Source organism: Equus quagga, chromosome 4, assembly GCF_021613505.1.
Source record: "Equus quagga isolate Etosha38 chromosome 4, UCLA_HA_Equagga_1.0, whole genome shotgun sequence".
NCBI classification, from domain to species: Eukaryota; Metazoa; Chordata; class Mammalia; order Perissodactyla; family Equidae; genus Equus; species Equus quagga.
Window position 1 is genome coordinate 140,283,189 of NC_060270.1, and position 12,015 is coordinate 140,295,203.

Below are 12,015 nucleotides of genomic sequence, written 5' to 3' on the forward strand. Positions count from 1 at the left end.
TAGTCTATATTCATTCATTACTTTGCAAATATTAAAGATAGTTCTTTAAAATAAAATTACAAAACTTCCTTTAAATCAACTGTAAAAGTTAAGGAAAACAATATAGCATGTACCTGGTTTTATCAGAGATCCACTCTTCATTGATGTCCTCATGCATCCTTGGCAAAATCCTCATGACTTCTCCAGTTCTTGTGCTTACCACAATATTACTTCCAACTGCATCCATTACATCAATGGATTCTGTCTTTCTAAGAAAATAAACACCTGTATTTACTATGTCGATTTTGAGAATAAGGACAAAGTTTCTGTTACCTGGCTTACCAAAAACAAAAAAACTGTAAAATTACTTTCTGAATTTCTAAAAATAATGGAACTCAGAGGAATTGCAAGAAAAAAGCCCTCATACTTGAATACATCACATAAATTCCTAATGTAAAATGAAGACTTTAAAACTGTTATCTAAAAAACACAAAAACAAAAAAACCTGTTACAGAAGCCAACTGAAAGGGCTCCAAATGGCCAAATCTGGGAAACTTTTAGAATCAAAATAAATAACAAAGAGGGGCAAGATTTCTAGTTATGACCAATTAAGAAGTCTGACAAATCCTCCCACCAAAGAGCAAAAATCGAGCTAGACAAAATTAACAAAAACAATCAATTCAGCACTTTGGAAATCTACCAGAGGCATACAACATCATGAGCAGCTTTTATGCACAGAAAACTGAACTCTGAGTAAGAGCAGGGGAAATCAATGGTGTTCTGGCTCAGGGCTGTTCTTATGCCCTTTCCTACCACCTCAAACTGGAGGGTTTTGCTGGGCTGCAAAGATGGGCACTTCTTTCCTGCAGGTGAGACTCACTCAGTTCAGAGCAATGGGCAAAGCTGTCTGCAGAAGTGCTACCTTGGAAGTCACTGAGCTGAGGAGAACCTAGGGTCTCCTAGCCTGAGGCTGGAGTCACAGTCAAGGCAAGCAGCCCTGGCGGAGGCTGTGCATGTGTGCTGCCGAGACCAGAGAGGGCCCAAGCTATGCACAGACTCCTGGACAATACTGAGATCGAAGGGCCCAGTGGAAAGCACAAGCTGGGCAGACCTGAAAACAGCCTGAACTTGGAATGTGCTCCTCTATCCAAACACAGATCCACTGGCAGAATACGGAAGCTTTATCGGCTCAAAGTACTTCAGCACAATCACTATCTAACTCCTAAGCCAGGCAGACACAGGAGCAACCCCGAAGAAGCCTTGCTTAAAAACAAAAACAAAAACAACAAAAGACCCCGAATAGCCAAAGGATTCCTGAGAAAAAAGAACAAAGGTGGAGGTATCACACTTCCTGATTTCAAAATATACTACAAAGCCATAGTAACCAAAACAGCATGGTACTGGCACAAAAACAAACACACAGATCAATGGAACAGAATCAAGAGCCCAGAAATAAACCCACACATTTATGGACAGCTAATATTCGACAAGGGAGCCAAGAGCATACGATGGAGAAAGGAGAGTCTCTTCAATAAATGGTGTTGGGAAAACTGGACGGCCACATGCAAAAGAATGAAAGTAGACCATTCCCTTACACCATGCACAAAAATTAACTCAAAACGGATTAAAGACTTGGATGTAAGACCCGAAAACATGAAACTTCTAGAAGAAAACATAGGCAGTATGCTCTTTGACATTGGTCTTAGCAGCATATTTTCAAGTACCATGCCTGACCGAGCAAGGGAAACAAAAGAAAAAATGAACAAATGGGACTACATCAAACTAAAAAGCTTCTGCACAGCAAAGGAAACCATCAACAAAATGAAAAGACAACCTAAGAATTGGGAGAAGATATTTGCAAACCATATATCAGATAAGGGGTTAATATCCAAAATATACAAAGAACTCATACAGCTCAACAACAAAAAAACCAACAACCCAGATAAAATATGGTCAAAAGATCTGAACAGAGATTTCTCCAAAGAAGATATACAGATGGCCATCAGGCATATGAAAAGATGCTCAACATCATTAGCTATCAGGGAAATGCAAATCAAAACTACAATGAGATATCACCTCACTCTGGTCAGAATGGCTATAATCAACAAGACAGGAAATAACAAATGTTGGAGAGGGTGTGGAGAGAAGGGAACCCTCGTACACTGCTGGTGGGAGTGCAAACTGGCGCAGCCGCTATGGAAAGCAGTATGGAATATCCACAGAAAATTAAGAATAGATCTACCATATGATCCAGTTGTCCCACTGCTGGGTATTTATCCAAAGAACTTGAAAACACAAATGCATAAAGATACATGCACCCCTATGTTCCCTGCAGCATTATTCACAATAGCCAAGACTTGGAAGCAATGTAGGTGCCCATCAAGGGACGAATGGATAAAGAAGATGTGGTATATATACACAAAGGTATACTACTCAGCCATAAGAAATGATGGAATCCAGCCATTTGTGACAACACGGATGGTCCTTGAGGGTACTATGCTGAGTGAAATAACTCAGAGAGAGAAAGTCAAATACTGTATGATCTCACTCATAAGTAGAAGATAAAAACAACGACAAACACACACATAGCAAAAGAGACTGGATTGGTGGTAACCATAGGGGAAGGGGGGAGGGTGAGGGCAAAAGGGGTGATTAGGCTCACATGTGAGGTGATAGACTAGAATTAGTTTTTGGGTGGGGAGCATGATATAATCTACACAGAATTTGAAATATATTACGATGTACATCTGAAAGATACATAATGTTATAATCCAATGTTACGGCAATTAATAATTTAAAAAAACCAAAAATATTAAAATATGTTTAAAAAACTAAGGAAAATCGCATATAAAGAACTAAAGGAAATTATGACAACCAAGAATCAACAAGTAGAGATTCTCAGTAAGGACACAGAAATTATAAAGAAGCACCAAATAGAAATTCTGGAGTTGAAAAGTATAACAACTAATAAAAAAATTTACTACAGGGGCTCAACAGCAGATTTGAGATGGCCAAAAAAAAGAATGAATGAACTCGATGATAGATCAATAGAAATTATCCAATCTGAAGAACAAAGAAAAAAAGATTTAAGAAAAATGAACAGTGTCTCAGAGACCTCTGGGACAACAAGCATAGCAACATACGTATTATAGAGAGAGGAGGAAAAAAACTCTACTTAAACATCTCAGTTCTGTACTGCTCCTGCACCCTGCACCCTGCCCCCCAATCCTTTTGTATATGTAAATACATGGTTTAAAACCTGGAATTTTAAGATACTCCCATCTATTCTGGTGGGAGTTTAAAAATTGGAAGGCAATTTGATGACCTTAAAATATTCAACTACTATTCCACTTCTTGGTTTAATCAGAATCATATTATGAAATAAAATTTATGAATATAAATGTTTACCATAAATTTATAAAGAAATAGAAACAAATTAAATGGCTAATAATAGGAACTGGTTAAATACTTTATGATATATCCATATGGTTGAAAACTTACTATACACTGAAAGGAAACTATAAATTTTAAAAATCAAGACAATTTTACTCAATTTTACTCCTTGGAAGAACAACTGAATAAAATAAATTTCTGGTTAAGGAAGAACCTACTTGCCCACTTCCAAAAAAACTGGCCACAAAAACCCTGTGCACAGCAGCAGAGCACTGTCTGATAGAGCACCTGGCGAGAGGACGGCCCAGAAAGAGGGCTCTCTGCTCTGCCAAACACAGGGTCACCAGGAGTCGGAATCAACTTGATGGCACTAACAACAAAAACTTTGGAATTAATTTCCAAGAAAACTACAACTAATTTGCATAGGTTCATTCTCGAATCTAACCACTTATCTTCCATTCTACTTAAAGCAAACAAATAAAAACTTAGCCAACCAAAACAATCACAACTCAGGAAGAAAATGAATCTTTAATTTTTTTAATAGTAGCATATTAAAGGACAAAAACCAAACTGTAAAAAAAAAATACAACAGTGAATACCTTGTTTCCCAGGGCCGGGCAGTGAAGGCATAGGGCTTAGACGTCAGGGCACCCACAGGGCAGATGTCAATGATATTCCCAGACAGCTCGGACATGAACATCTTTTCGATGTATGTGCCAACTTGCATGTCATTTCCTCTGCCTGTTGTTCCCAAATCATCTACTCCGGCAATCTCACTTGCAAACCTGCAAGATAAAAATGTGCGATCAAACTGTCGAATCCAGCAAAATTACCTGCTTTCCTATTCATGATCACAAAGAGAAAATGATTTTCAAAACAGTAAAGAGATAGGAATATATTTTCAATGGCAAGCACAGTCCCTGAACAAAAATCAATTCACTAACTGTTCGCATTTAATTGAGATATAACACACATACAGAACACTGCACAAATCAGAGATGTAAAGCTCAACAATTTAGAGTTAATGCTTGTAGATTTTGCTTTTTAAATCCACTGAAGTTGATATTAACTGAAAGTGACCAACTTATTTTATTGGTTTATGCAAAAAATATTAAAAACATCTTCTCTCACCAAAGTTGCCATCCTTTCCAGTGTTATTATTCCGCAAAATTTTGTGAACATTAAATATACAAATGATGTTTCAGAAGAGAGAGGCGAAAGAAAATCACCTGATGCAGCGAGTACACTGTATACATCTAGTCATGATAGTCTTCACCAATGGCCCGATGTTCTTGTCCTCCACAGCACGCTTGCCCTCTAAAAATCGGCTCCTATCACTTCCAAACATCATGGACTGGTCCTTAAGTAGATTACAAGAGAGTTCATCTAATGCTGCTAATGAAATTAAAATTTGAGACAATCAAAAAGATTTACGAAATCAGACTATATACCTGCAGATCACATTCACCTCCTTGGTCACAAATAGGACAGTCCAGTGGGTGATTTGCTAATAGGAACTCCATCACACCCTCTCTGTATGGAAAATTGTAATAGATAAAATGACAAATTCCTGCACTCAAAAATGGTTTATGTATAGGCTATTTAAATAACCTTTGCAGATGTAGGCTCCCATATAGTTAGTATTAATTTTATATTTATTATCAGAAATGCTGATGTAACTATCACTTAAGTAATATTAAAAGCACAATCTAGGGGCTGGCCCCGTGGCCGAGTGGTTAAGTTCGCGCGCTCTGCTGTAGGCGGCCCAGTGTTTCGTTGGTTCGAATCCTGGGCGCGGACATGGCACTGCTCATCAGACCACGCTGAGGCAGCGTCCCACATGCCACAACTAGAAGGACCCACAACGAAGAATATACAACTATGTACGGGGGACTTTGGGGAGAAAAAAGGAAAAAATAAAATCTTAAAAAAAAAAAAAAGCACAATCTAAAGAATGCTTATAGGAACCTAGAATAAAATACCATTAGAAAACCTAGAAAATTATAACTTTTAACAATACAGAATTACCAAAAGTCACTGAATGGTCTTCAGAAAACACTCACATTAATTCCAAACAAACACACACACACAAATGCAAACCAAACACAGTCAGTCCAGGACAGCAATATATCACTGCAGTCATCTCAGTTCAGTAAGCCCCAGACTCACTGTTCATCACAAGCTGGACAAGTTACTAAACAAGGGTTTTCAAGGCTAATCCCACTCTAGGCTCAAAACTATAAACACCCGCCTTTGTCTTCTCTACTGCGTCCTCACTCCCAGTGCTCTAGAAGCCAAGCACATCAATTTCTTCAGAGTTTGATACCGAATTTCTCATCTATGGAAAAGTCTAAATATAAAAATTTACAATTTTCTGCTCTGAGAAAAGTTACTACGCCAAGTAACAATAAAGTACCTGGCTTTCTTAGATTTCTCTGAGTTTGTCAAGATATTCCAACCTTTCATTACTGGCATGGCACAAGCAGCTACAACCTGGAATTTCAATGGAAAAATCTGTAAGTCTTTGTATTTATTTGTAATTATAAGTTACCCAGTGTATAAAAACACCAAATTACACATTTGAAAGCAAGCAAAGAACAGAGTATTTTTGAAGATTGAATTCTTTAGTTTTCCTATTCATAATATGATCATCTGGCATGTTACATTTCTCTTAGAAACAAATAAGACATCCTACTTCTTAATTTTATTTAAATAGTCAATGCAATTTTTTATAAGAGGCTCTGATACAGAACATCAAATAACTGTGCTTTGATTAGCAGGCACTGCTGAATCAAAATTGCATAAGACAAAATGAAATTAAGCTGAAAATGAACCTCTTCACTCAACTCTTTTCTCCAGTAAGTATGGCATAGCACAAACACTTCTAATGTGCTGCTTGGCAACTCCACATCCTAGCTGTGTATCATACAGCCACTTGGAAATATGGACAGCTGTTAAGAAGTCATCTTTAATGTTTAAATCTGTTCCAATTATATAGCACTTGCTTTTATAAAGCACTTTCATTGATGTGTTTCCAGTTCTGAAAGGAAGAGACTCAATTGCACAAAACAATGAATTTACAGATAGAAGTACACAGGGCTAGGTTCTCCAGCACCACAACATTGATTCTAAATAAACTTTGCTGCAAGATTCAATGTTTTCTACAAGATTTAACGTTTTCTACCTTCTACAGCATGGTGTGGAATTTTAGGTATCACGTACCTTAGGAGCTTTCTCAATTTCAACAAGGCACATCCTGCAGTTTCCGGCAACAGACAACCTTTCGTGATAACAGAATCGAGGGATCTGCATGCCAACCCTCTCACAAGCCTAGAAAACAAAGCAAAAAATGTTTGCATTGGAATAACCTGATCTCATCCTTGTCTTGCCTAAAATGCAGGAAAAAAAAAAAAAAGAGGCCATCTCCTACCTACTTTATTAATCCTCTCCATAAAAATCTATATCTTCGTTCATTCTTACTTCACTCCGGAAGAGATTTCCCTTTCTCTGCTCTTGACTGTAACCCCTGTCTGCTCTGAAGCTGCCTCCTTAGAATCCTCAGCATGCCTACCCCTTACGTGGAAGAAACTGCAGGAAGCATCCTCCTACTGTGCTGAAGGCTGGAGTCCCCATTTCTACTCTGAACCACTGTCCACAAAGACTCCCCCTTCAAACTGTGTCCCAGTGGCTTCACACCTGGACTTCCTCTTTGCTGAGCTCTCCTCCTTTGGATTAGAGGCTCCACTGCACACCATCCTGCTGGCTATGATCTGGTTCTAGTTTGGGCTCCACATGCCCCACCCAGGACTCACCCTCCTACTGTGGCTGAAGCTCTTCCCAGTTCCCATTTGCCTAGTAAGGGAGACTAGTCCTGCTTTACCAATTATCAGTCCTCCTTCTCTGAGCCTATTCAAATTTCCTCCATTCTTCCATCCACAGCCCTCACTCTAAGGCAATTTCACCCATTTCCAATGTTTTAACTACTTAGCAAAAATGTATCGAGTCTTCCCATATGCTGGATGCAGGGGGTACAGCAGTGAGCCAGACATTGCTCCAGCCTTCATACTAGCCCACATTCCACATAATGATTGCATCCAAGCCTTCACCAGCAGCCCTGATAGTCCTCCACTTCTCTAAGCTTTAGACTTCAATAGGTATTTGCGTGTGTATACTCCATAGACAGATAAAATTCAGCCTACTTCTGTCCCCTCCTATACATCCCCAAATTAGCTAACAAAGCCAGAAATCATAAAAATTTCTCTGTGCTTCATCATTCTTAAAAATCTGTCTATCCAAATCTCGCTCTCCCTTGAATCTACCCTCTTGTTTTCATTCCCATCACTACCATCTATTTTTGGTCTTTTCATTTCCTGTTCCCTTAAGGCAAGATATTCTTTTCTTGTCTCTCCAGTCTTGTTATTCTCCAAATCATCATCCTCTACAGTCACTGTCATACTGCCTAATAGTCACAAAAACTCTCGATGGGTCAAACTACAAGCTCTTTAGTATGGCATATATCTTCTTTCATGACTGGACCTTCCCTACCAAAATAAACTCGATTTCCTGTTATCTCATCTTCTATATATATCTTATGCTCCATCAATACCAAACTATTGGAAGCTTCCTTGTCAATATATAAACACCTATTCGTCCTTTAAAATCTCCTCAGGGAACACCTGAGACACCCCTAACATCTTTTTCTACCGTCTCTTAAACCTACTTAAATACACTGTACTTTGAACATACTTCTGTTGTACATTTATTGCTTACATGTCTGTGCCTGGCAGATAGTCTAGAAATGACTGCTAAGATGAATAAAGAGGACTTATCTCTGATTAACTTGCAGAGATGAAACAAAATATCACTTCTCCATGACCAACTCGTTAGTTCTGGAAGAATTTGGAGAAATTAAATGCTAAGGGCACGAATTCTAGAATGTCCTACTCTCCATTTACCTGCTTTGTAAGACGCATTCCTAGAAATATTACTAAAAATAGGTTACATCAAAGTGAAAAGTATCAAGAAGGATCACAACAAACAAAGGTTACCTTTTTACTAAAACTTACCTATTATTACGCAATAATTTATTTCAGGTAACTTCAAATTTCTTAAGGGGTATTTGTTTGGAAGGCAGAAGTGAAACAAAAGAACTGCCATCATCCACTAAGAAAGTCAGAAACAGATAAATGATAGCTTACTTTGAAATGCCAAGATTTCAAATCAAACTTATTTTCATGTAATTGTACCATCCACAGGTCTGTTATGAGCATTTACCAAGGAATCTTAAAAATTTTAGAAATAAAAAAACAGTATAAAGGAAATAAATTAGAACTAAAAAGAAATCAGTAGACAAAAATAAAGAATTAGAACGTATGCCTACTTGGAGCACGGTAGTTCCCGGTTCCACCATGACAGACTGGCCATCAACAAATACTTCAATCAGGTTGCTTGCTGCTGTGGCAGTTGTTCGAACTGACCATCAAAAATATTGAGGTGAAAAATAAATGAACAAAGTTGAATTTATTATAGCCGAGAACAATGGATTAACTCTAACCTACAAGCCTAAAATCTCCCCTCATTTTATACTATTCCCTTCTATTTCTCTAGATGCGAACTTTTAAAATACTCAATTAAAAAGAAGCTTTTCCAATCCTAAATACGAAACAGAATACAGTCGTCTATTTTTAATGGTAATTTAAGTTGAGACGTTTAACATCACTGAAAATATGTTCATGGGAGGACCACTTTTCAGGAGAAGGACCACCATTTCCATTCTGGCGCTGATGGACAGCTCCTACTCCCTTCATTCCACGATAATTTCTATAAACTATTCAAGGTAAAGTTATATTTTGACAATTATTCTACTCGATTTGGGTCATTTGTTTCTATTTTTATTTAAAACATACTACATGTTTGGGGCCTTTAAAGAAACATTCCACCGACTTATAAATTTACAAAGAATGAAAGTCGACTACCCACAAATGCAAATTCAAAACAAAAATACTCACCACATCCTTTAGGAGACTTAGAAAGGCCTAAGGCCCTTCTTACAGGGATCCTTAACATATTGCTAAGAACAGAACAAAAATGAGTTACGTTATAAGAGGGAAAAAAACCCTAATTACAAACTTTTTGGTAATATTTTACGGTTCTAACACACTGCACATTGTTTCATTCAACATTCACAAGTCCTGATATTTTCCCTGAAATTCCACAGAAGAGAATACTCAAGTCTCAGAGAGACTAATTGACTTGTACAATGTCAAGGAGCTAAGACGCAGCAGCTAATGTATAAATTTGGGCCTTCTAATTCTATGTTGAGGACAATTTTGTTGTTTTTAACTATCAACAAACGATCAAACATAAAACACTACTATATAATAACATAAATTTAAAGAGTAACAGTGAGCTTATCATTCATAGCTATGTAAAATAGAGCCTACCTCTCTGCCTTCGTCTCCCACCACCACGCATCCTAACATTCTCTGTGTCTGGAGTGCCATTTTCTGTGCTGAGTACATTTATCTTACAGATGTGTGTTCTACCCTCACCGCCTTAGGAACTTCCTGACTCTATCCTCAGTGCCTATCCCCAAGGCTGGCACGCAGTAAGCTCTAGGAGCAGTTCTCAACCAGGGACAATTTTGCTTCCCAGGGAACATCTGGCAATGTCTGGACGCACTGTTTGTTGTCACTACTGGGGGGAAGCTACTGGCATCTAGCAGGCAGAGGCTTGGGTGCTGCTAAACACCCTACAATGCACAGGACAGTCCTCCATAATGAAGAATTATCCAAAGTGGCAACACTGCTGAAGTTGAGAAACCCTGCTCTAAAAGGTTTGCTGAATTAGGAAACAAATGGGAGTGGATTATATAAATAACAACAATTAAAGGTATACCTAAGCAAATAGAAAAAAGTGTTATCTGAACTTTTAGAGTTTTTTGTCCATTCACTTGATCATATGGGAGAAACACTGAACTTTGTCTACTAACTTGATCATACCGGCTAAGCATCTAAATTATAATTTTTCATTTGAAACTTCTAAAAATGAAAACTATGTGATCAGAATGTATCAACATAAGAATTTTAAAGGTAAAGACAATGGTGCCAGTCTTCCTCTATTTTGTAGGTGGGTCACTGCACTAGCATGGCTTGATGAGTGGTGTGCAGGTTCACGCCTGGGATCCAAACATGCGAACCCAGGCCAGTGAAGTGCAAAATGCTGAACTTAACCATTATGCCACCAGGCCAGCTCCATATACGTAAGTTTGAAGCATTAAGTTCCAGATACCTATTATGGATGATGTATAATAGGAAATTTCATTAAGTCAGACTTAACTCACAAAATTCATTAATTCAGAATTTGTGGTATTGAATTTGCAGACTTCAGGTCTGTCACCTACTAGTGAGTGATTTTCGGTAAATCCGAGTTCCTGCTTCTTTATCTATAGAGCAAGAAGAGAACTATATTTCCTAGAGTATGTGTTGTTAGTAGGAGTTCAATAAATATCAGTTAAGGCCGGATTTAGGCAGTAGCCACTCAAGATCAGGTTTTTTTTCCCCCTAAAGATTGGCACCTGAGCTAACAACTGTTGCCAATCTTTTTTCTTTTCTTCTCCCCAAATTCCCCTGGTACACAGTCGTGTATTCTAGTTGTGAGTGCCTCTGGTTGTGCTGTGTGGGACGCCGCCTCAGCATCGCCCTTGAGCAGTGCCATGTCTGCGCCTAGGATTGTAACAGGCGAAACGCCAGCTGCTGAAGCGGAGGGCGAGAACTTAAGCACTTGGCCACAGCGGGCAGCCCCTCAAGATCAGTTTTAAAATGTTCTTTTGTGCTCCTTCTCTTTACTATCAGCACACAAAGTGTACCTATCTTTATTATTCCACCTACCAAACTGTAGGTTAGTAATCAATGTGAGTATGTCCTAAACTTTAAGCTCCTTGACAAGGAATGGTGCACTCTGGTAACTTCCCTTTTCTGAAGACCTAGCACCATGTCCTTGGGAAAATAACCAGCAAACAGTCTTATCACCAAGTTCCAGAATGAGAAGCATCTCTCCTATTAAAATCTATTGATAGAGAGGTAAAGGTAAACCTGAATTCGCAGAATGCGAGTAACGACAAACTCAAAATCAAGAATCAGTATTTCATTCAACAATGTAAAAGCTATACTACTATTATTTTCTTTGTCTCCGAGAAAATATGAAAGTAGTGGCCGCTTTAGCTAGGAAATCAACCAGAACTCGACTGCCTGTTGAAAATCCAGCATGAAATGGAATACTGTACAGCCCACACATGAAACAGAGACCTGCAAAACTCTGGTATGCGCCTCACATACACTTAGCCGCCAGGGAAGAAGGCAACAGCCCCCTGGGATGGGACAACGTTGATGAGCAGTCACTCCTAAAGCCAGACTGGACGCTTTTCGGTAGAGACACTACTCGGCGTTCCCCACCACGTATCTGCACGGCCTCTTCTCGCCCTCTTCCGAGCCACCATCTCTCGCCCTGCAAGTCTCCAGGCCTCCCCACTGTTCCCACGGCCTCTCCCCTCTTCCCAGGGCCCGTGGCCTCATCTGAAACGCTCTTCCCTCGCATCCTGCCGACCGCTCCTCATCCTTCAAATTCTGGCTTAAACGCCATTCC

The 12,015-nt window shown here is 38.9% G+C and overlaps 1 protein-coding gene across 5 annotated transcripts in view; it reads right to left on the minus strand.

Moving 5' to 3' along the window:
• The window catches only part of NDUFS1 (NADH:ubiquinone oxidoreductase core subunit S1), a 28,272-nt gene that overhangs the window by 15,328 nt on the left and 929 nt on the right, over nt 1-12,015 (minus strand). For 4 of the 5 annotated variants that reach the window (XM_046658290.1, XM_046658289.1, XM_046658291.1 and 1 more), the window contains exons 2-9: nt 9,381-9,442; nt 8,753-8,844; nt 6,595-6,702; nt 5,789-5,865; nt 4,824-4,905; nt 4,602-4,732; nt 3,972-4,157; nt 114-248 (exon numbers count right to left, since the gene is read on the minus strand). In XM_046658290.1, coding sequence (XP_046514246.1) covers nt 114-248; nt 3,972-4,157; nt 4,602-4,732; nt 4,824-4,905; nt 5,789-5,865; nt 6,595-6,702; nt 8,753-8,844; nt 9,381-9,438 — 869 coding nt within the window. In that variant the 5' untranslated portion in view covers nt 9,439-9,442. Of the gene's footprint in view, nt 1-113; nt 249-3,971; nt 4,158-4,601; nt 4,733-4,823; nt 4,906-5,788; nt 5,866-6,594; nt 6,703-8,752; nt 8,845-9,380; nt 9,443-11,708; nt 12,013-12,015 lie in introns of those variants that run through there. The other variant, XM_046658294.1, reaches the window with a different exon arrangement.